Source organism: Ranitomeya imitator, chromosome 3, assembly GCF_032444005.1.
Source record: "Ranitomeya imitator isolate aRanImi1 chromosome 3, aRanImi1.pri, whole genome shotgun sequence".
Classification (NCBI taxonomy): domain Eukaryota; kingdom Metazoa; phylum Chordata; class Amphibia; order Anura; family Dendrobatidae; genus Ranitomeya; species Ranitomeya imitator.
This window is the reverse complement of record NC_091284.1, coordinates 837,242,777-837,269,314: the sequence shown is the minus strand read 5'-3', so window position 1 is coordinate 837,269,314 and position 26,538 is coordinate 837,242,777. Positions and strand designations below refer to the sequence as shown.

General features: G+C 41.4%; 1 protein-coding gene across 1 annotated transcript in view; it reads right to left on the bottom strand.

The window, feature by feature from the left end:
• The window catches only part of LOC138672389 (short transient receptor potential channel 2-like), a 90,165-nt gene that overhangs the window by 11,906 nt on the left and 51,721 nt on the right, over positions 1–26,538 (bottom strand). Inside the window, exons 2-3 of the mRNA XM_069760326.1 lie at positions 12,621–13,313; positions 5,669–5,872 (exon numbers count right to left, since the gene is read on the bottom strand). Of these exons, the coding sequence (XP_069616427.1) occupies positions 5,669–5,872; positions 12,621–13,313 (897 nt within the window). The remainder of the gene's footprint in view (positions 1–5,668; positions 5,873–12,620; positions 13,314–26,538) is intronic.

Here is a 26,538-nt window from a genome sequence, read left to right as displayed (position 1 = left end):
AGTTACACGTAGCAGCCACTAGAGGGCAGAGCACAGCTGGGGGCAGATGGAGGAACGTTCGTGTAACATAGGCACAGAGCTTAGCAGTTACACATTATAGGAAAGGCACAGAACTTAGCAGTTACACATCATAGAAAAGGCACAGAACTTAGCAGTTACACATCATAGAAAAGGCACAGAACTTAGCAGTTACACATCATAGAAAAGGCACAGAACTTAGCAGTTACACATCATAGAAAAGGCACAGAACTTAGCAGTTACACATCATAGAAAAGGCACAGAACTTAGCAGTTACACATCATAGAAAAGGCACAGAACTTAGCAGTTACACATTATAGGAAAGGCACAGAACTTAGCAGTTACACATTATAGGAAAGGCACAGAACTTAGCAGTTACACATTATAGGAAAGGCACATAACTTAGCAGTTACACATTATAGAAAAGGCACAGAACTTAGCAGTTACACATTATAGGAAAGGCACAGAACTTAGCAGTTACACATTATAGGAAAGGCACAGAACTTAGCAGTTACACATTATAGGAAAGGCACAGAACTTAGCAGTTACACATTATAGGAAAGGCACATAACTTAGCAGTTACACATTATAGAAAAGGCACAGAACTTAGCAGTTACACATTATAGGAAAGGCACAGAACTTAGCAGTTACACATTATAGGAAAGGCACAGAACTTAGCAGTTACACATTATAGGAAAGGCACAGAACTTAGCAGTTACACATCATAGAAAAGGCACAGAACTTAGCAGTTACACATCATAGAAAAGGCACAGAACTTAGCAGTTACACATTATAGGAAAGGCACAGAACTTAGCAGTTACACATAGAAAAGGCACAGAACTTAGCAGTTACACATCATAGAAAAGGCACAGAACTTAGCAGTTACACATTATAGGAAAGGCACAGAACTTAGCAATTACACATCATAGAAAAGGCACAGAACTTAGCAGTTACACATCATAGAAAAGGCACAGAACTTAGCAGTTACACATCATAGAAAAGGCACAGAACTTAGCAGTTACACATTATAGGAAAGGCACAGAACTTAGCAGTTACACATTATAGGAAAGGCACAGAACTTAGCAGTTACACATTATAGGAAAGGCACAGAACTTAGCAGTTACACATTATAGAAAAGGCACAGAACTTAGCAGTTACACATCATAGAAAAGGCACAGAACTTAGCAGTTACACATCATAGAAAAGGCACAGAACTTAGCAGTTACACATCATAGAAAAGGCACAGAACTTAGCAGTTACACATTATAGGAAAGGCACAGAACTTAGTAGTTACACATCATAGAAAAGGCACAGAACTTAGCAGTTACACATCATAGAAAAGGCACAGAACTTAGCAGTTACACATTATAGGAAAGGCACAGAACTTAGCAATTACACATCATAGAAAAGGCACAGAACTTAGCAGTTACACATCATAGAAAAGGCACAGAACTTAGCAGTTACACATCATAGAAAAGGCACAGAACTTAGCAGTTACACATTATAGGAAAGGCACAGAACTTAGCAGTTACACATTATAGGAAAGGCACAGAACTTAGCAGTTACACAGTATAGGAAAGGCACAGAACTTAGCAGTTACACATCATAGAAAAGGCACAGAACTTAGCAGTTACACATCATAGAAAAGGCACAGAACTTAGCAGTTACACATTATAGGAAAGGCACAGAACTTAGCAGTTACACATCATAGAAAAGGCACAGAACTTAACAGTTACACATTATAGAAAAGGCACAGAACTTAGCAGTTACACATCATAGAAAAGGCACAGAACTTAGCAGTTACACATCATAGAAAAGGCACAGAACTTAGCAGTTACACATCATAGAAAAGGCACAGAACTTAGCAGTTACACATCATAGAAAAGGCACAGAACTTAGCAGTTACACATTATAGGAAAGGCACAGAACTTAGCAATTACACATCATAGAAAAGGCACAGAACTTAGCAGTTACACATCATAGAAAAGGCACAGAACTTAGTAGTTACACATCATAGAAAAGGCACAGAACTTAGCAGTTACACATTATAGGAAAGGCACAGAACTTAGCAGTTACACATTATAGGAAAGGCACAGAACTTAGCAGTTACACAGTATAGAAAAGGCACATAACTTAGCAGTTACACATTATAGGAAAGGTGTTATGGCTGGCAATCAGGCAACACAGCGTGCAGTAATCAGCGCACATACAGAGATCTGGCAATAACCAAAAACAATAGGACGAGCTCTGAGACGTGGAATCTCTGTAGACTGCAGTACCTGATCTATCCTCACACAACTATAAGCAGCAGTGGATTGCGCCTATCACTACCTATGCAACTCGGCACTGCCTGAGGAGCTGACTAGCCTGAAGATAGAAATACAAGCCTGACTTACCTCAGAGAAATACCCCAAAGGAATAGGCAGCCCCCCACATATAATGACTGTTAGCAAGATGAAAAGACAAACGTAGGAATGAAATAGATTCAGCAAAGTGAGGCCCGATATTCTAGACAGAGCGAGGATAGCAAAGAGAACTATGCAGTCTACAAAAAACCCTAAAACGAAAACCACGCAAAGGGGCAAAAAGACCCACCGTGCCGAACTAACAGCACGGCGGTGCACCCCTCTGCTTCTCAGAGCTTCCAGCAAAAGACAATAGCAAGCTGGACAGAAAAAAACAGAAAACAAACTAGAAGCACTTATCTAGCAGAGCAGCAGGCCCAAGGAAAGATGCAGTAGCTCAGATCCAACACTGGAACATTGACAAGGAGCAAGGAAGACAGACTCAGGTGGAGCTAAATAGCAAGGCAGCCAACGAGCTCACCAAAACACCTGAGGGAGGAAGCCCAGAGACTGCAATTCCACTTGTGACCACAGAAGTGAATTCAGCCACAGAATTCACAACAGAAAGGCACAGAACTTAGCAGTTACACATTATAGGAAAGGCACAGAACTTAGCAGTTACACAGTATAGAAAAGGCACAGAACTTAGCAGTTACACATCATAGAAAAGGCACAGAACTTAGCAGTTACACATCATAGAAAAGGCACAGAACTTAGCAGTTACACATTATAGGAAAGGCACAGAACTTAGCAGTTACACATTATAGGAAAGGCACAGAGCTTAGCAGTTACACATCATAGAAAAGGCACAGAACTTAGCAGTTACACATTATAGGAAAGGCACAGAGCTTGACAGTTACACATCAGCATTAGTGATGAGCGAATATACTCGTTACTCGAGATTTCTCGAGCACGCTTGGGTGACCTCCGAGTATTTTTTAGTGCTCGGAGATTTCGTTTTCCGCACCTCAGCTGAATGATTTACATCTGTTAGCCAGCTTGATTACATGTGGGGATTCCCTAGCAACCAGGCAACCCCCACATTTACTTATGCTGGCTAATAGCTGTAAATCATTCAGCTGCGGCAATGAAAACTAAATCTCCGAGCACTAAAAATACTCGGAGGACTCCTGAGCGTGCTTGGTAAATCTCGAGTAACGAGTATATTCACTCATCACTAATCAGCATAAAGGCAGAGAGCTTGACAGTTACATATTGGAGGTGAGGACAGGGCTTGGGTTTTGCACATGAGAGTTGAGGAACAGAACACGGCAGTTCCAGATCAAGGGTGAGAGACACAGAGCTCCAGCTTTACACCACACATGAGTCCAGCATCCACATCTATATTTGGACGGGAGCCCTGTGATCCACCTCCTACCTGCTGAAATCCCCAGCGTCTCTTCTGACGGGAGCCCTGTGATCCACCTCCTACCTGCTGGAATCGCCAGCGTCTCTTCTGATGGGAGCCCTGTGATCCACCTCCTACCTGCTGAAATCCCCAGCGTCTCTTCTGATGGGAGCCCTGTGATCCACCTCCTACCTGCTGAAATCCCCAGCGCCTCTTCTGATGGGAGCCCTGTGATCCACCTCCTACCTGCTGAAATCCCCAGCGCCTCTTCTGATGGGAGCCCTGTGATCCACCTCCTACCTGCTGAAATCCCCAGCGCCTCTTCTGATGGGAGCCCTGTGATCCACCTCCTACCTGCTGAAATCCCCAGCGCCTCTTCTGATGGGAGCCCTGTGATCCACCTCCTACCTGCTGAAATCCCCAGCATCTCTTCTGATGGGAGCCTGTGATCCACCTCCTACCTGCTGAAATCCCCAGCACCTCTTCTGATGGGAGCCCTGTGATCCACCTCCTACCTGCTGAAATCCCCAGTGCCTCTTCTGATGGGAGCCCTGTGATCCACCTCCTACCTGCTGAAATCCCCAGCGTCTCTTCTGATGGGAGCCCTGTGATCCACCTCCTACCTGCTGAAATCCCCAGCGTCTATTCTGATGGGAGCCCTGTGATCCACCTCCTACCTGCTGAAATCCCCAGCGTCTCTTCTGATGGGAGCCCTGTGATCCACCTCCTACCTGCTGAAATCCCCAGCGTCTCTTCTGATGGGAGCCTGTGATCCACCTCCTACCGGCTGAAATCCCCAGCGTCTCTTCTGATGGGAGCCCTGTGATCCACCTCCTACCTGCTGAAATCCCCAGCACCTCTTCTGATGGGAGCCCTGTGATCCACCTCCTACCTGCTGAAATCCCCAGCGTCTCTTCTGATGGGAGCCCTGTGATCCACCTCCTACCTGCTGAAATCCCCAGCGTCTATTCTGATGGGAGCCCTGTGATCCACCTCCTACCTGCTGAAATCCCCAGCGTCTCTTCTGATGGGAGCCCTGTGATCCACCCCCTACCTGCTGAAATCCCCAGCGCCTCTTCTGATGGGAGCCCTGTGATCCACCTCCTACCTGCTGAAATCCCCAGCGTCTATTCTGATGGGAGCCCTGTGATCCACCTCCTACCTGCTGAAATCCCCAGCGCCTCTTCTGACTGTGACATCATTGGTGCACACATGAAGTCATGATGAGCCTAATAATCACAAGAGTCAGTGGGGAATCTGGCAGATAGTAGACAGTCTTCAGGGTTCTTGTCTGGTGGATACAGAATACTGACTTGGTTGCTGGACTGGGGTCTTGTGTGTTGATCTGAACATCTCTACTTGGTGGTTACACTGAGCTTAGCAGCTAAAAGCAGCAATAAGAACTGTCTGTGCGCACAATTTACTTGCAGCATGTAATAAGTTGAATCTCAATATTTCTAGCCACTTTCTTAGTCCAGGGCTTCTGAGCATGTTCCCACCAACAATATGGATGAATGTCTGGAGGTGGCTTTTGACCACCTATAAAATCTAGGTTCACCTTTCCTCTTGGAACCTGCTTAATACTAACTATCCAGAGCAGGTCTATAGTGTAGATGTTAATGTAAAATCGACCTGTTGGGTCTCTACTTTACTTGCAGAGTAAAATAAGGGTTAATATAAAAAGTATATATTGCTTCTCGTTCTGATCCATAGGGGCCTATCTTTATTACAGGGATTGTCTGGTGACAACATACTGGAGACCTGTCCGAAGAATAGGTCATCGCTATCAGATCAGTGAGGTCTGACATCCGTCTTACTCCACCATCAGTGGTTACTTGCCTCGAAGCCTTGAGCGGAGTTGCAAAGCGCAGCACTATTCGACATCATCAATAGTTTGTGACAGGATAACCTCTCTAAGGACCTCTGAAGTCCATATAGGTGTCCTATATATAGTTACCCGCTTCTGGTTGTGGTGCACAGCGAGCCGCAGCCTGGCCAGGTTGGGGATTCCTTCCTCAAACGCCTGGTTGTCCAACTCTTCTTCGTCGCTGTCGTCCCCACAGTCGTTGAGAACGGCGGTGACTTCACTCTGATTACGACACATTCCCAGCAACTCCACGGCAAACTCCTGGCTCAGGTCCTCCAGGCTCAGGTACTCGGGCTGCAGAGACCACAGGACACATTGCAGTATATGGCGGCATGTATGCCTGGTTGTTCAGTGATGTGCAGGGATGTCCTTCTATGTGGGTCTGTACTATGGAAATGCTCAGCCCCATACACTCTGTACGGGGTCATAGAAAGATTAATGTCTGTTGTATGCAAGTACCGGGAATATGAAGCACGGCTCCATGACAGCCGCTCTGGTGTCTCCTGCACAATGTCCGATAGCTGTGAGCCAAAACACCGGACACCAGTACTGGAGAACTGCAGCACCGGACACCAGGACTGGAGAACTAAACCACCGGACACCAGGGACTGGAGAACTAAACAACCGGACACCAGGGACTGGAGAACTAAACCACCAGACTCCAGGGACTGGAGAACTGAAGCACCTGACACCAGGACTGGATAACTAAAGCATCAGACAACAGGACTGGAGAACTAAACCACCGGACACCAGGGACTGGAGAACTAAACCACCGGACACCAACACTAGAGAACTAAAGCACCGGACACCAGTACTGGAGAACTAAAGCACCGGACACCAACACTAGAGAACTAAAGCACCGGACACCAGTACTGGAGAACTAAAGCACCGGACACCAGGGACTGGAGAGCTAAACCATCGGACACCGGGGACTGGAGAACTAAAGCACCGGACACCAGGGACTGGAGAACTAAACCACCGGACACCAACACTAGAGAACTAAAGCACCGGACACCAGTACTGGAGAACTAAAGCACCGGACACCAGTACTGGAGAACTAAAGCACCGGACACCAGGGACTGGAGAGCTAAACCATCGGACACCGGGGACTGGAGAACTAAAGCACCGGACACCAGAGACTGGAGAACTAAACCACGGAACCTCAGAGACTGGAGAACTAAACTACCGGACCTCAGGGACTGGAGAACTAAAGTACCGGACACCAGGGACTGGAGAACTAAACCACCTGACACCAGGGACTGGAGAACTATACCACTGGACACTAGAAATTGTAGCACAAAACCACTAGACACCAGACACTGGAGAACTAAACTACGAGACATCAGCAACTGAAGAACTAAACCACTGGACACCAGAAACTGTAGCACTAAGCCACAGGACACCAGAGACTGGAGAACTAAACCTCGGGACATCAGAGACTGGAGAACTAAACCATGGGACCTCAGACACTGGAGAACTAAACCACGGAACCTCAGAGACTGGAGAACTAAACCACGGAACCTCAGAGACTGGAGAACTAAACTACCGGACCTCAGGGACTGGAGAACTAAACCATCGGACACCAGGACTGGGGAACTAAACCACGGGACCTAAGAGACTGGAAAACTAAACCACCAGACACCAGAGACTGACGAACTAAACTACCGGACCTCAGGGACTGGAGAACTAAACTATAGGACACCAGAAACTGGAGAACTAAACTACCGGACCTCAGAGACTGGAGAATTGAACTACTAGACACCAGAGACTGGAAAACTAAGCCACTGGACCACAAAGACTGGAGAACTAAACCACCGGACACCAGGGACTGGAGAATTAAACCACTGGAGATCAGAGACTGGAGAACTAAACCATCGGACAACAGGGATTGGAGAACTAAACCACTGGACACCAGAAACTGTAGCACTAAACCACTAGACACCAGATACTGGAGAACTAAACCACCGGACACCAGAGATTGGAGAACTAAACCACCGGACACCAGATACTGGAGAACTAAACCGCCGGACACCAGAGACTGGAGAACTAAACCACCGGACACCAGAGACTGGAGAACTAAACTACGGGACCTCAGAGACTGATGAACTAAACCACAGGACATCAGAGACTGGAGAACTAAACCACTGGAACTCAGATACTAGAGAAATAAATCACGGAACCTCAGAGACTGGAGAACTAAACCATCGGACACCAGGGATTGGAGAACTAAGCCACGGGACCTCAGAGACTGGAAAACTAAACCATCGGACACCAGGGATTGGAGAACTAAACCACCGGACACAAGGAACTGGAGAACTAAACCACCGGACACCATAGACTGGAGAACTAAACCACAGGACACCAGAGACTGGAGAACTAAACCACTGGACATCAGAAACTGTAGCACTAAACCACTAGACACCAGAGACTGGAGAACTAAACCACAGGACACCAGAGACTGGAGAACTAAACTACAGGACCTCAGAGACTGGAGAACAAAACCACAGGACACCAGAGACTGGAGAACTAAACCACAGGACACCAGGGATTGGAGAACTAAACCACGGGACCTCAGAGACTGGAGAACTAAACCATCGGACACCAGGACTGGAGAACTAAACTACGGGACCTCAGAGACTGGAAAACTAAACCACCAGACACCAGCAACTAGAGAACTAAACTACTGGACCTCCGAGACTGGAGAACTAAACCACAAGACACCAGCAACTGGAGAACTAAGCTACTGGACCTCCGAGACTGGAGAACTAAACCATTGGACCTCAGAGACCGGAGAATTGAACCACTAGACACCAGAGACTGGAAAACTAAGCCACTGGACCTCAGAGACTGGAGAACTTAACCACAGGACACCAGAGACTGGAGAGCTAAACCACCGGACACCAGGGATTGGAGAACTAAACCACTGGACCTCAGAGACTGGAGAATTAAACCACTAGACACCAGAGACTTAACCCCTTCGCGCCACGCGCCCTACTAGTACTGCGCTGCCGGCACTGCATTTGTGCCAGCAGCAGTACTAGTACGGCGCACCGATCATCGCGGTCTCGCGCTGAGTGCCGCGGTGATCGGGTGTGGGTGTCAGCTGTATATGACAGCTGACACCCCGCAGCAATGCCCATGATTGGCGCTATCGCCGATCGCGGGCATTTAACCCCTCTGATGCCGCTGTCAGTAGTGACAGCGGCATAGAGGGGGATCGCGCAGGGACGGGGGCTCCCTGCGCTCTCCCACCGGAGCAACGCAATGAGATCGCGTTGCTCCGGTGACCAGGAAGGAGTCCCCGGATCCAAGATGGCCGCCGGACTCCTTCCGGGTCATGAAGTGACCTGGCTAGCCGGCGCCTGCTGAGAGCAGGCGCTGGAAAGCCAGCTAAGCTGCCTGTCAGATCGTTGATCTGACAGTGTGCTATGCACAGTGTCAGATCAACGATCTGATCTAATACAGAGATGTCCCACCCTGGGACAATGTTAGAAAGTTAAAAAAAAAAAAAAAAATCCCCAAATAAAAAAAAAAAAAAAACATTTCCCAATAAATCCATTTATTTATGTAAATTAAAAAAAAACAATAAATGTACACATATTTGGTATCGCCGCGTCCGTAACGACCCGCTCTATAAAACTATCCCACTAGTTAACCCCTTCAGTGAACACCGCAAAAAAAATAAATAAAAAACAAGGCAATAAACATTGCTTTATTATCATACAGGCGAACAAAAAGTGGAATAACACGCGATCAAAACGACGGATATAAATAACCCTGGTACCGCTGAAAACGTCATCTTGTCCCGCAAACTAAAAGCTGCCATACAGCAACATCAGCAAAAAAATAAAAAAGTTATAGCTCTCAGAATAAAGCGATGCAAAAACAATTATTTTTTTTATATAAAATAGTTTTTATTGTGTAAAAGCGCCAAAACATAAAAAAAATGTCATCTGCCCGAAAATGTTACCAATAAAAACGTCAACTCGTCCCACAAAAAACAAGATCTCACATGACTCTGTGGGCCAAAATATGGATAAATTATAGCTCTCAAAATGTGGTGATGCAAAAACTATTTTTTGCAATAAAAAGCGTCTTTTAGTGTGTGACAGCTGCCAATCATAAAAATCCGCCAAAAAAACGCTATAAAAGTAAATCAAACCCCCCTTCATCACCCCCTTAGTTAGGGAAAAATAATAAAATGTAAAAAAATGTATTTATTTCCATTTTCCCATTAGGGCTAGGGTTAGGGCTAGGGTTAGGGCTAGGGTTAGGGTTAGGGTTAGGGTTGGGGTTAGGGTTTCAGTTATAATTGGGGGTTTCCACTGTTTAGACACATCAGGGGCTCTCCAAACGCGACATGGCGTCCGATCTCAATTCCATCCAATTCTGCTTTGAAAAAGTAAAACAGTGCTCCTTCCCTTCCGAGTTCTCCTGTGTGCCCAAACAGTGGTTCCCCCCAACATATGGGGTATCAGCGTTCTCAGGACAAGTTGGACAACAACTTTTGGGGTCTAATTTGTCCTGTTACCCTTGGGAAAATAAAAACGTGTGGGTTAAAATATCATTTTCGTGGAAAAAAAATATTTTTTATTTTCACGGCTCTGCGTTATAAACTGTAGTGAAACACTTGTTGGTTCAAAGCTCTCACAACACATCTAGATAAGTTCCTTGGGGGGTCTAGTTTCCAATATGGGGTCACTTGTGGGGGGTTTCTACTGTTTAGGTACATCAGGGGCTCAGCAAATGCAACATGACACCTGCAGTCCATTCCATCTAAGTCTGCATTTCAAACGGTGCTCCTTCCCTTCCGAGCTCTGCCATGCACTCAAACGGTGGTTCCCCCCCACATGTAGGGTATCAGCGTTCTCAGGACAAATTGGACAATAACATTTGTGGTCCAATTTCTCCTGTTACCCTTGGGAAAAAAAATTGTGGGCTAAAACATCATTTTGTGGAAAGAAAAAATGATTTTTTAATTTTCACAATGCTACATTCTAAACTTTAGTGAAACAATTGGGGGTTAAAAGTGCTCACCACACATCTAGATAAGTTCCTTAGGGGGTCTTCTTTCCAAAATGGGGTCACTTGTGGGGGGTTTCCACTGTTAAGGCACATCAGGGGCTCTCCAAATGCGACATGGCGTCCGATCTCAATTCCAGCCAATTTTGCATTGAAAAGTCAAATGGCACTCCTTCCCTTCCGAGCTCTGCCATGCGCTCAAACAGTGGTTTATCCCCATATATGAAGTATCGGCGTACTCAGGACAAATTGCACAACAACTTTTGGGGTCCAATTTATCCTGTTACCCTTGGGAAAATAAAAAATTTGGGGCAAAAAGATCATTTTTTGTGAAAATTAATATAAATTTTTTTTTACAGCTCTACATTATAAACTTCTGTGAAGCACTTGGAGGTTCAAAGCGCTCACCACACATCTAGATTAGTTCCTTAAAGGGTCTACTTTCCAATATGGTGTCACTTGTGGGGGTTTCCACTGTTTAGGCACATCAGGGGCTCTCCAATCGGGACATGGGCTCCGATCTCAATTCCAGCAAATCTTGCATTGAAAAGTCAAATGGCGCTCCTTCCCTTCCGAGCTCTGCCATGTGCCCAAACAGTGGTTTACCCCCACATATGGGGTATCGGCGTACTCAGGACAAATTGTACAACAACTTTTGTGGTCCAATTTCTCCTGTTACCCTTGGTAAAATGAAACAAATTGGACCTGAAGTAAAAATTTTGTGAAAAAAAAGTTAAATGTTCAATTTTTTTAAACATTCAAAAAATTCCTGTGAAGCACCTGAAGGGTTAATAAACTTTTTGAATGTGGTTTTGAGTACCTTGAGGGGTGCAGTTTTTAGAATGGTGTCATTTTTGGGCATTTTCTGTCATATAGACCCCTCAAAGTCACTTCAAGTGTGAGGTGGTCCGTAAAAAAATGGTTTTGCAAATTTTATTGCAAAAATGAGAAATCGCTGGTCAACTTTTAACCCTTATAACTCCCTAACAACAAAAAATTATGTTTCCAAAATTGTGCTGATGTAAAGCAGACATGTGGGAAATGTTGTTTATTAACTATATTATGTGATATAACTCTCTAATTTAAGGGCATAAAAACTAAGAGTTTGAAAATTGCTAAATTTTCATAATTTCCGACAAATTTTTTTTTTTTTTCACAAATAAATGCAAGTCATATCAAAGAAGTTATACCACTATCATGAAGTACAATATGTCACGAGAAAACAATGTCAGAATCACCAGGATCCGTTGAAGCGTTTCAGAGTTATGACCTCATAAAGTGACAGTGGTCAGAATTGTAAAAATTGGCCCGGTCACTTAGGTGAAAACAGGCTTTGGGGTGAAGGGGTTAAGGTACCGTCACACTCAGCAACTTTGCAACGAGAACGACAACGATCCGTGACGTTGCAGCGTCCTGGATAGCGATCTCGTTGTGTTTGACACGCAGCAGCGATCTGGATCCCGCTGTGACATCGCTGGTCGGAGCTAGAAGTCCAGAACTTTATTTCGTCGTCAGGTCGGTGTGTATCGTCATGTTTGACATCGAAAGCAACGACGCCAGCAATGGTTTTACATGGAGCGAACAACCAGCGAGAACGATAAGTGAGTCGCCGTTACGTCACTGGATCGCTCCTGCATCGTTCTGGAGTTGCTGTGTTTGACGTCTCTACAGCGACCTAAACAGCGACGCTCCAGCGATCGGCTCGTTGTCTATATCGCTGCAGCGTCGCTGAGTGTGACAGTACCTTTAGACACTAAACCACTGGACACCAGAGACTTTGACAATAAACCACTAATCACCAAGGCCTGGGACACAAAACCACTGGACACCAGGGACTGGAACACTAAACCACTGAGCACCAGGGACTGAAACACTACATCAGCAAACACCAAGCTATCAGTACACTAAATAACTGGACACCATGGACTGCGACACTAAAGCAGACAACGCAGAAGCACATAAGTTAGTATTCACCATATTAGTAACATTATGCTCCAAACTATAAAAATAAGTAACCGACCTTAAACTCCGGCTCCTTTCTGGAAAGTCTCTTCAGTTCTCGACTCAGCCTAAAGGCTCTCAGCATGGCGTCTTCGCTTGCGATGGACAGGTAGGCCCTGCTGGCGATTCCTTTATAAGTGTTGATCCGAGACAGCGAGAATTTGAGAAGGTCGTACTTGCGTCCATTGCTGCACTCCAGACATGTGCAGGAGATCTTGTGCGGAGTGGTGATCACATGGCCTTTCTTCATAAGCATCTCCACAATTTCATACAAGTCTTTCTCACAGGCCAAGGTGAGTGGAGTCACTCCAGGAGCAAAGCGGGAGTTGTCAATAGAGTTGTCGAAGAAAGCCATTGAGAAAGACTTGATGTCCATCTTCAGCCCTTTCTCTTGGTCCAAGCGATCCAGTAACATCTTAACCACATGAGGTTGGTTGGTGTCAACAGCTACGAGGAGGGCTTCATGGATCTGCCGGAAATCAAACTTCACACAATGCAGCAGGGTCTTCATAATCTCTTCATTTCCTGTACGGATGGCGAGATTGAGAGCCTCCCGCCATGATCTGTCCTCACTATCATCCAACTGTCGCAGGATCCCGTCACTGACATGGAGAAGCTGCTGCACCTGAGGAAGGTTCCCATCATGTATAGCATTGATCAGACTTACCGGAAACTTCAGCTTCTTATTCACTATTTCTCTCCAGTTTGCTTGCTAAAAAAAAGAAAATATAACTATTATAATACTGCCCCTATGTAGACGAAAATGACTACTATAATACTGCCCCCTATGTACAAGAATATAACTACTATAATACTGCCCCTATGTACAAGAATATAACTACTATAATACTGCCCCTATGTACAAGAATATAACTACTATAATACTGCTCCTATATACAAGAATATAACTACTATAATACTGCCCCTATATACAAGAATATAACTACTATAATACTGCTCCTATGTGCAAGAATATAACTACTATAATACTGCCCCTATATACAAGAATATAACTACTATAATACTGCTCCTATGTGCAAGAATATAACTACTATAATACTGCCCCTATGTACAAGAATATAACTACTATAATACTGCTCCTATGTACAGGAATATAACTACTATAATACTGCCCCTATGTACAAGAATATAACTACTATAATACTGCCCCTATGTACAAGAATATAACTACTATAATACTGCCCCTATGTACAAGAATATAACTACTATAATACTGCCCCTATGTACAAGAATATAACTACTATAATACTGCTCCTATGTACAAGAATATAACTACTATAATACTGCTCCTATGTACAAGGATATAACTACTATAATACCGCCCCCTATGTGCAAGAATATAACTACTATAATACTGCTCCTATGTACAAGAATATAACTACTATAATACTGCCACCAAGTATAAGAATATAACTACTGTAATACTGCTCCTATGTACAAGAATATAACTACTATAATACTGCCACCAAGTATAAGAATATAACTACTGTAATACTGCGCCCTATGTACAAGAATATAACTACTATAATACTGCCCCTATGTACAAGAATATAACTACTATAATACTGCTCCTATGTACAAGAATATAACTACTATAATACTGCCCCTATGTACAAGAATATAACTACTATAATACCGCCCCCTATGTACAAGAATATAACTACTATAAAACTGCTCCTATGTACAAGAATATAACTACTATAATACTGCTCCTATGTACAAGAATATAACTACTATAATACTGCCACCAAGTATAAGAATATAACTACTATAATACTACCACCAAGTATAAGAATATAACTACTGTAATACTGCTCCTATGTACAAGAATATAACTACTATAATACTGCTCCTATGTACAAGAATATAACTACTATAATACTGTCCCCATGTACAAGAATATAACTACTATAATACTGCTCCTATGTACAAGAATATAACTACTATAATACTGCCCCCTATGTACAAGAATATAACTACTATAATACTGCCACCAAGTATAAGAATATAACTACTATAATACTACCACCAAGTATAAGAATATAACTACTGTAATACTGCTCCTATGTACAAGAATATAACTACTATAATACTGCTCCTATGTACAAGAATATAACTACTATAATACCGCCCCCTATGTACAAGAATATAACTACTATAATACTGCTCCTATGTACAAGAATATAACTACTATAATACTGCCCCTATGTACAAGAATATAACTACTATAATACCGCCCCCTATGTACAAGAATATAACTACTATAATACTGCTCCTATGTACAAGAATATAACTACTATAATACTGCTCCCTATGTACAAGAATATAACTACTATAATACTGCCACCAAGTATAAGAATATAACTACTATAATACTACCACCAAGTATAAGAATATAACTACTGTAATACTGCTCCTATGTACAAGAATATAACTACTATAATACTGCTCCTATGTACAAGAATATAACTACTATAATACTGTCCCCATGTACAAGAATATAACTACTATAATACTGCTCCTATGTACAAGAATATAACTACTATAATACTGCCCCCTATGTACAAGAATATAACTACTATAATACTGCCACCAAGTATAAGAATATAACTACTATAATACTACCACCAAGTATAAGAATATAACTACTGTAATACTGCTCCTATGTACAAGAATATAACTACTATAATACTGCTCCTATGTACAAGAATATAACTACTATAATACTGTCCCCATGTACAAGAATATAACTACTATAATACTGCTCCTATGTACAAGAATATAACTACTATAATACTGCCCCTATGTACAAGAATATAACTACTATAATACTGCCCCCTATGTACAAGAATATAACTACTATAATACTGCCCCTATGTACAAGAATATAACTACTATAATACTGCTCCTATGTACAAGAATATAACTACTATAATACTGCTCCTATGTACAAGAATATAACTACTATAATACTGCCCCTATGTACAAGAATATAACTACTATAATACTGCTCCTATGTACAAGAATATAACTACTATAATACTGCCCCTATGTACAAGAATATAACTACTATAATACTGCCCCTATGTACAAGAATATAACTACTATAATACTGCTCCTATGTACAAGAATATAACTACTATAATACTGCTCCTATGTACAAGAATATAACTACTATAATACTGCTCCTATGTACAAGAATATAACTACTATAATACTGCCCCCTATGTACAAGAATATAACTACTATAATACTGCCCCTATGTACAAGAATATAACTACTATAATACTGCCCCTATGTACAAGAATATAACTACTATAATACTACCCCTATGTACAAGAATATAACTACTATAATACTGCCCCCTATGTACAAGAATATAACTACTATAATACTGCCACCAAGTATAAGAATATAGCTGGTACATAATACTGCTCCTATGTACAAGAATATAACTACTATAATACTGCTCCTATGTACAAGAATATAACTACTATAATACTGCCACCAAGTATAAGAATATAACTGCTATAATACTACGACCAAGTATAAGAATATAACTACTGTAATACTGCTCCCTATGTACAAGAATATAACTATTATAATACTGCCCCCTATGTACAAGAATATAACTACTATAATACTGCCACCAAGTATAAGAATATAACTACTATAATACTGCTCCCTATGTACAAGAATATAACTACTATAATGCTGCCACCAAGTATAAGAATATAACTGCTATAATACTGCCCCTATGTACAAGAATATAACTACTATAATACTGCCCCTATGTACAAGAATATAACTACTATAATACTACCCCTATGTACAAGAATATAACTATTATAATACTGCCCCCTATGTACAAGAATATAACTACTATAATACTGCCACCAAGTATAAGAATATAGCTGGTACATAATACTGCTCCTATGTACAAGAATATAACTACTATAATACTGCTCCTATGTACAAGAATATAACTACTATAATACTGCCACCAAGTATAAGAATATAACTGCTATAATACTACCACCAAGTATAAGAATATAACTACTGTAATACTGCTCCCTATGTACAGGAATATAACTACTATAATACTGCTCCTATGTACAAGAATATAACTACTATAATACTGCCACCAAGTATAAGAATATAACTACTATAATACTGCTCCCTATGTACAAGAATATAACTACTATAATGCTGCCACCAAGTATAAGAATATAACTGCTATAATACTGCCCCTATGTACAAGAATATAACTACTATAATACTGCCCCTATTTAAAGAATATCACTACTATAATACTGCACCTATGTACAAGAATATATCTACTATAATACTGCCACCAAGTATAAGAATATAACTACTATAATACTGCCACCAAGTATAAGAATATAACTACTATAATACTGCTCCCTATGTACAAGAATATAACTACTATAATGTTGCCACCAAGTATAAGAATATAACTACTATAATGCTGCCACCATGTATAAGAATATAACTGCTATAATACTGCCCCTATGTACAAGAATATAACTACTATAATACTGCCCCTATGTACAAGAATATCACTACTATAATACTGCACCTATGTACAAGAATATATCTACTATAATACTGCCACCAAGTATAAGAATATAACTACTATAATACTGCCACCAAGTATAAGAATATAACTACTATAATACTGCTCCCTATGTACAAGAATATAACTTCTATAATGCTGCCACCAAGTATAAGAATATAACTGCTATAATACTGCCCCTATGTACAAGAATATAACTACTATAATACTGCCCCTATGTACAAGAATATAACTACTATAATACTGCCCCCTATGTACAAGAATATAACTACTATAATACTGCTCCTATGAACAAGAATATAACTACTATAATACTGCCCCCTATGTACAAGAATATAACTACTATAATACTGCCCCCTATGTACAAGAATATAACTACTATAATACTGCTCCTATGAACAAGAATATAACTACTATAATACTGCCCCCTATATACAAGAATATAACTACTATAATACTGCTCCTATGTGCAAGAATATAACTACTATAATACTGCCCCTATGTACAAGAATATAACTACTATAATACTGCTCCTATGTACAAGAATATAACTACTATAATACTGCTCCTATGTACAGGAATATAACTACTATAATACTGCCCCTATGTACAAGAATATAACTACTATAATACTGCTCCTATGTACAAGAATATAACTACTTAAATAATACTGCTCCTATGTACAGGAATATAACTACTATAATACTGCCCCTATGTACAAGAATATAACTACTATAATACTGCTCCTATGTACAAGAATATAACTACTATAATACTGCTCCTATGTACAAGAATATAACTACTATAATACTGCTCCTATGTACAAGAATATAACTACTATAATACTGCCCCTATGTACAAGAATATAACTACTATAATACTGCTCCTATATACAAGAATATAACTACTATAATACTGCTCCCTATGTAGAAGAATATAACTACTATAATACTGCCCCTATGTACAAGAATATAACTACTATAATACTGCTCCTATGTACAAGAATATAACTACTATAATACTGCTCCTATGTACAGGAATATAACTACTATAATACTTCCCCTATGTACAAGAATATAACTACTATAATACTGCTCCCTATGTACAAGAATATAACTACTATAATACTGCTCCTATGTACAGGAATATAACTACTATAATACTGCCCCTATGTACAAGAATATAACTACTATAATACTGCCCCTATGTACAAGAATATAACTACTATAATACTGCCCCTATGTACAGGAATATAACTACTATAATACTGCCCCTATGTACAGGAATATAACTACTATAATACTGCTTCTATGTACAAGAATATAACTACTATAATACTGCTTCTATGTACAAGAATATAACTACTATAATACTGCTCCTATGTACAGGAATATAACTACTATAATACTGCCCCTATGTACAAGAATAGAACTACTATAATACTGCTGCTATGTACAAGAATATAACTACTATAATACTGCTCCTATGTACAAGAATATAACTACTATAATACTGCCACCAAGTATAAGAATATAACTACTATAATACTGCCCCTATGTACAAGAATATAACTACTATAATACTGCCCCTATGTACAAGAATATAACTACTATAATACTGCCCCTATGTACAGGAATATAACTACTATAATACTGCCCCTATGTACAGGAATATAACTACTATAATACTGCTTCTATGTACAAGAATATAACTACTATAATACTGCTTCTATGTACAAGAATATAACTACTATAATACTGCCCCTATGTACAGGAATATAACTACTATAATACTGCCCCTATGTACAAGAATAGAACTACTATAATACTGCTCCTATGTACAAGAATATAACTACTATAATACTGCTCCTATGTACAAGAATATAACTACTATAATACTGCCACCAAGTATAAGAATATAACTACTATAATACTGCCCCTATGTACAAGAATATAACTACTATAATACTGCCCCTATGTACAAGAATATAACTACTATAATACTGCCCTTATGTACAGGAATATAACTACTATAATACTGCCCCTATGTACAGGAATATAACTACTATAATACTGCTTCTATGTACAAGAATATAACTACTATAATACTGCTTCTATGTACAAGAATATAACTACTATAATACTGCTCCTATGTGCAGGAATATAACTACTATAATACTGCCCCTATGTACAAGAATAGAACTACTATAATACTGCTCCTATGTACAAGAATATAACTACTATAATACTGCTCCTATGTACAAGAATATAACTACTATAATACTGCCCCTATGTACAGGAATATAACTACTATAATACTGCCCCTATGTACAAGAATAGAACTACTATAATACTGCTCCTATGTACAAGAATATAACTACTATAATACTGCTCCTATGTACAAGAATATAACTACTATAATACTGCCACCAAGTATAAGAATATAACTACTATAATACTGCCCCTATGTACAAGAATATAACTACTATAATACTGCTCCTATGTACAAGAATATAACTACTATAATACTGCCACCAAGTATAAGAATATAACTACTATAATACTGCCCCTATGTACAGGAATATAACTACCAAAATACTGCTTCTATGTACAAGAATATAACTACTATAATACTGCTCCTATGTACAAGAATATAACTACTATAATACTGCCACCAAGTATAAGAATATAACTACTATAATACTGCCCATATGTACAGGAATATAACTACTATAATACTGCCCCTATGTACAAGAATAGAACTACTATAATACTGCTCCTATGTACAAGAATATAACTACTATAATACTGCTCCTATGTACAAGAATATAACTACTATAATACTGCCACCAAGTATAAGAATATAACTACTATAATACTGCCCCTATGTACAAGAATATAACTACTATAATACTGCCCCTATGTACAAGAATATAACTACTATAATACTGCCCCTATGTACAGGAATATAACTACTATAATACTGCCCCTATGTACAGGAATATAACTACTATAATACTGCTTCTATGTACAAGAATATAACTACTATAATACTGCTTCTATGTACAAGAATATAACTACTATAATACTGCTCCTATGTACAGGAATATAACTACTATAATACTGCCCCTATGTACAAGAATAGAACTACTATAATACTGCTCCTATGTACAAGAATATAACTACTATAATACTGCCCCTATGTACAAGAATATAACTACTATAATACTGCCCCTATGTACAGGAATATAACTACTATAATACTGCCCCTATGTACAGGAATATAACTACTATAATACTGCTTCTATGTACAAGAATATAACTACTATAATACTGCTCCTATGTACAGGAATATAACTACTATAATACTGCCCCTATGTACAAGAATATAACTACTATAATACTGCTTCTATGTACAAGAATATAACTACTATAATACTGCTCCTATGTACAGGAATATAACTACTATAATACTGCCCCTATGTACAAGAATAGAACTACTATAATACTGCTCCTATGTACAAGAATATAACTACTATAATACTGCCCCTATGTACAAGAATATAACTACTATAATACTGCCCCTATGTACAGGAATATAACTACTATAATACTGCCCCTATGTACAGGAATATAACTACTATAATACTGCTTCTATGTACAAGAATATAACTACTATAATACTGCTCCTATGTACAGGAATATAACTACTATAATACTGCCCCTATGTACAAGAATATAACTACTATAATACTGCTTCTATGTACAAGAATATAACTACTATAATACTGCTCCTATGTACAGGAATATAACTACTATAATACTGCCCCTATGTACAAGAATAGAACTACTATAATACTGCTCCTATGTACAAGAATATAACTACTATAATACTGCTCCTATGTACAAGAATATAACTACTATAATACTGCCACCAAGTATAAGAATATAGCTGGTACATAATACAGCCATTCTGGTATTGTGAGAGCGGTTTGGCTTTCGTCATTCCGCCCGGTGGAGCATGTTATATATATAGCAGTTTTGTGTGTGCAGGATATGAGGCCACTGTGCTGTTTGGGGAGTTTCTTGCCCGGTGGGATTGCTGGTAATAATGGACCCGGGAGGATTTCATCTTCTGCACATAATTAATTTCTCTTTCCACTTCTTGCTGTAGAGTGAATCATCATTTCTCGTCTCTTTGTGGACAATTATTATGAAGTGTAGTCACTAGTAGGGTTGAGCGAAACGGGTCGTTCATTTTCAAAAGTCGCCGACTTTTGGCAAAGTCGGGTTTCATGAAACCCGATCCGACCCCTGTGCGGGGTCGGCCATGCGGTACGCGACTTTCGCGCCAAAGTCGCGTTTCAATGACGCGAAAAGCGCCATTTCTCAGCCAATGAAGGTGGACGCAGAGTGTGCGCAGCGTGATGACATAGGTCCTGGTCCCCACCATCTTAGAGAAGGGCATTGCAGTGATTGGCTTGCTGTCCGCGGCGTCACAGGGGCTATAAAGGGGCGTTCCCGCCGACCGCCATCTTACTGCTGCTGATCTGAGCTTAGGGAGAGGTTGCTGCCGCTTCGTCAGAAGCAGGGATAGCGTTAGGCAGGGTCCATTAACCCCCAAACCGCTTGTGCTGTAGCGATTTGCACTGCCCAACACCACCTTTTGTTTGCAGGGACAGTGGAAGCTACATTTTTTTTTTTTCCCCCTCAGCGCTGTAGCTCATTGGGCTGCCCTAGAAGGCTCCCTGATAGCTGCATTGCTGTGTGTACGCCGCTGTGCAAACCAACTGCTTTTTTCATAGCACAATTCCTCTTGTTCCTTCCTTTCTGCACAGCTATCTTTTTTGTTTGTCCACACTTTTTATTTAATTTGTGCATCAGTCCACTCCTTATTGCTGCCTGCCATACCTGGCTGAGATTACTGCAGGGAGATAGTAATTGAAGGACAGTTCCTTTTTTTTTTTTTTTTTTTTGTGGGAGATTAAGATTGGCATTTCTGCTAGAGTGCCATCCCTGTGTGTGCCATCTCTCACTCAGTGGGCCATAGAAAGCCTATTTATTTTTTTGCTTGATTTGGGTTATAAAATCTACCTGAAAAAATCACTACATCAATCAGTGGGAGAAAAATATTGGCCTCAGGGCTTGTGTGCCACTCCTGACTCCTGTGTGCATCATCACTCACTCAGTGGGCCATACAAAGCCTTTTTTTTTTTTTTGCTTTATTTGGGTTCTAAATTCTACCTGAAAAAATCAATAAATCAATCAGTGGGAGATTAATATTGGCCTTTGGGCTTGTGTGCCAGTCCTAAGCGTGCCATCTCTCTCTCTCAGATAGTGGGCCATAGAAAGCCTATTTATTATTTTTTTTATTGGGTTTATAAATTTTCCCTGGAACAAAAAAAAAAAAAGTGGGAGATTAATATTGGCCTCTGGGCTTGTGTGCCAGTCCTGAGCGTGCCATCTCTCTCACAAATAGTGGGCCATAGAAAGCCTATTTATTTATTTTTTTTTTGTTTTATAAATTCTCCCTGAAAAAAAAAAGGGAGATTAATATTGGCCTTTGGGCTTGTGTGCCAGTCCTAAGCGTGCCATCTCTCTCTCTCAGATAGTGGGCCATAGAAAGCCTATTTATTTTTTTGGTTGATTTGGGTTCTAAATTCTACCTGAAAAAATCAATAAATCAATCAGTGGGAGATAAATATTGGCCTCAGGGCTTGTGTGCCACTCTTGACTCCTGTGTGTGCCATCTCTCAGTCAGTGGGCCATAGAAAGCCTATTTATTTTTTTGCTTGATTTGGGTTCTAAAATCTACCTGAAAAAATCACTACATCAATCAGTGGGAGAAAAATATTGGCCTCAGGGCTTGTGTGCCACTCCTGACTCCTGTGTGCATCATCACTCACTCAGTGGGCCATAGAAAGCCTTTTTTTTTTTTTTTGCTTTATTTGGGTTCTAAATTCTACCTGAAAAAATCAATAAATCAATCAGTGGGAGATTAATATTGGCCTTTGGGCTTGTGTGCCAGTCCTGAGCGTGCCATCTCTCTCACAAATAGTGGGCCATAGAAAGCCTATTTATTTTTTTTTTTTTGGTTTTATAAATTCTCCCTGAAAAAAAAAAGGGAGATTAATATTGGCCTTTGGGCTTGTGTGCCAGTCCTAAGCGTGCCATCTCTCTCTCTCAGATAGTGGGCCATAGAAAGCCTATTTATTATTTTTTTTATTGGGTTTATAAATTTTCCCTGAAAAAAAAAAAAAAAGTGGGAGATTAATATTGGCCTCTGGGCTTGTGTGCCAGTCCTGAGCGTGCCATCTCTCTCACAAATAGTGGGCCATAGAAAGCCTATTTATTTTTTTGGTTGATTTGGGTTCTAAATTCTACCTGAAAAAATCACTACATCAATCAGTGGGAGATAAATATTGGCCTCTGGGCTTGTGTGCCACTCCTGACTCCTGTGTGCGTTATCTCTCACTCAGTGGGCCATAGAAAGCCTTTTTTTGTTTTATTTGTTTTCTAAATTCTCCCTGAAAAAATCATTTTATTTTATTTGGTTTCTAAATTCTTCCTGAAAAAATCATTTTATTCTATTATTTTTTTTTCCTAACGTCTCCCTGAAAAAAAAAAAAAAATCAAATCAGTGGGAGATTAATATTTACATTTGTGCTTCAGTGACAGTCCTGCGTGTGTGGCATCTCTCTCATTTGTTGCCACCAACAACAGAGTGTGTAACATTGTGCCTGATTTTCGTTGTGGTCTCACTCACCTGTAAAGGGGTAGCTAAATCATACTGAAGTTATAGCTCACCGTGTAAGTTGTGTGACAGCAACAAATACCGTTAGTTTGTTTACGTTTTTAAAACAATGAGGAAGTCTGGTGGAAGAGGTCGTGGCCGGGGGCGTTCATTGTCAGCTGGTAATGAGGGTAGTGGTAGTGGTGGAGCATCAGCTGGTCGTGGGAAAAAAAATATTGCACCTAAGTCTGGAGCTGTGGAGCCAGGTTCGTCGTCTGGCTACACAAGGCCTCGAACGCTCCCTTTTCTGGGAGTAGGAAAACCGCTTTTAAAGCCGGAGCAGCAAGAGCAAGTTTTGGCTTATCTTGCTGACTCAGCCTCTAGCTCTTTTGCCTCCTCTCGTGAAACTGGTAAATGTCAAAGCAGCGCGTCGTTAGTGGATGTTCACGGTCAGGGACAAGTCGCTTCCTTGTCCTCTTCAGCAAAAACAACAACAGAGAAGAATGCAGCAGGCGACACAACGGGTTACTCCATGGAGCTCTTTACACATACCGTCCCTGGCTTAGAAAGTGAAGCAGTTAACAGTCCATGCCCATTACAAGTTGAATCTGACATGGAGTGCACTGATGCACAGCCACAGCCAGACTACTATGCTGGTCCTTTGACTCAGACCACAACATTGCCCTCGCAGGGTAATGATCAAGAATCAGACCCTGATGAGACTATGTTGCCCCATCACGAACGCTATACCACCGACCGACACGGTGACACAGACGAAGTTGCACACGAGCTACAAGAAGAGGTAATAGATGACCCAGTTCTTGACCCCGATTGGCAGCCATTGGGGGAACAGGGTGCAGGCGGCAGCAGTTCTGAAGCGGAGGAGGAGGGGCCGCAGCAGGCATCAACATCGCAACAGGTTCCATCTGCCGGGCCCGTATCTTGCCCAAAACGCGTGGCAAAGCCAAAACCTGTTGGAGGACAGCGTGGCCATCCGGTTAAAGCTCAGTCTGCAATGCCTGAAAAGGTATCCGATGCTAGAAAGAGTGCAGTCTGGCATTTTTTTAAACAACATCCAATTGATCAGCGCAAAGTCATCTGTCAAAAATGTTCAACTACCTTAAGCAGAGGACAGAATCTGAAAAGTCTCAATACAAGTTGCATGCATAGACATTTAACCACCATGCATTTGCAAGCCTGGACTAACTACCAAACGTCCCTTAAGGTTGTAGCACCCTCGGCCAATGAAGCTAGTCAGCAACGCAACATCCCTTCCGGCAGTGTAGGGCCACCATTTTCCGCACCACCTGCAGTATCTGTGCAGGTTTCTTTGCCAGGCCAAAGCAGTCAGGGTCAGGGAATCACCAGTTTCGTAGTAGGAAACACTGCATCTAGGGCACTGGCGGCAACAATACCATCTCCCACCGTCTCTCAGTCTGCCATGTCCACCGGCACCCCCGCTAGTTCCACGATCTTCAGCTCTCCAGTCCAGCTCACCCTACATGAGACTATGGTTAGAAAAAGGAAGTACTTAGCCTCGCATCCGCGTACACAGGGTTTGAACGCCCACATAGCTAGACTAATCTCGTTAGAGATGATGCCCTACCGGTTAGTTGAAAGCTGAGCTTTCAAAGCCCTGATGGACTACGCTGTACCACGCTACGAGCTACCCAGTCGACACTTTTTTTCCAGAAAAGCCATCCCAGCCCTCCACCAGCATGTTAAAGAGCGCATCGTCCATGCACTCAGGCAATCTGTGAGCACAAAGGTGCATCTGACAACAGATGCATGGACCAGTAGGCATGGCCAGGGACGTTACGTGTCCATCACGGCACACTGGGTGAATGTTGTGGATGCAGGGTCCACAGGGGACAGCAAGTTTGGGACAGTTCTGCCTAGCCCACGGTCTAGGAAACAGGTGGCTGTAGCCGTTCGCACCCCCTCCTCCTCCTCATCCTCCTGCAGAAGCGAGAGCTCGTCCACAGACCGCAGTCGCACAACCACTCCATCCGCAGCTGCCACTGTTGCACACCAGGTCTCCCATTATGGGGCAGCTACTGGCAAACGTCAGCAGGCTGTATTGGCTATGAAGTGTTTGGGCGACAACAGACACACCGCGGAAGTTCTGTCCGAGTTCTTGCAGAAAGAAACGCAGTCGTGGCTGGGCACTGTAGATCTTGAGGCAGGCAAGGTAGTGAGTGATAACGGAAGGAATTTCATGGCTGCCATCTCCCTTTCCCAACTGAAACACATTCCTTGCCTGGCTCACACCTTAAACCTGGTGGTGCAGTGCTTCCTGAAAAGTTATCCGGGGTTATCCGACCTGCTCCTCAAAGTGCGTGGACTTTGCTCACATATCCGCCGTTCGCCCGTACACTCCAGCCGTATGCAGACCTATCAGCGTTCTTTGAACCTTCCCCAGCATCGCCTAATCATAGACGTTGCAACAAGGTGGAACTCAACACTGCACATGCTTCAGAGACTGTGCGAACAGAGGCGGGCTGTTATGTTTTTGTGGGAGGATACACATACACGGGCAGGCAGTAGGATGGCAGACATGGAGTTGTCAGGTGTGCAGTGGTCGAAG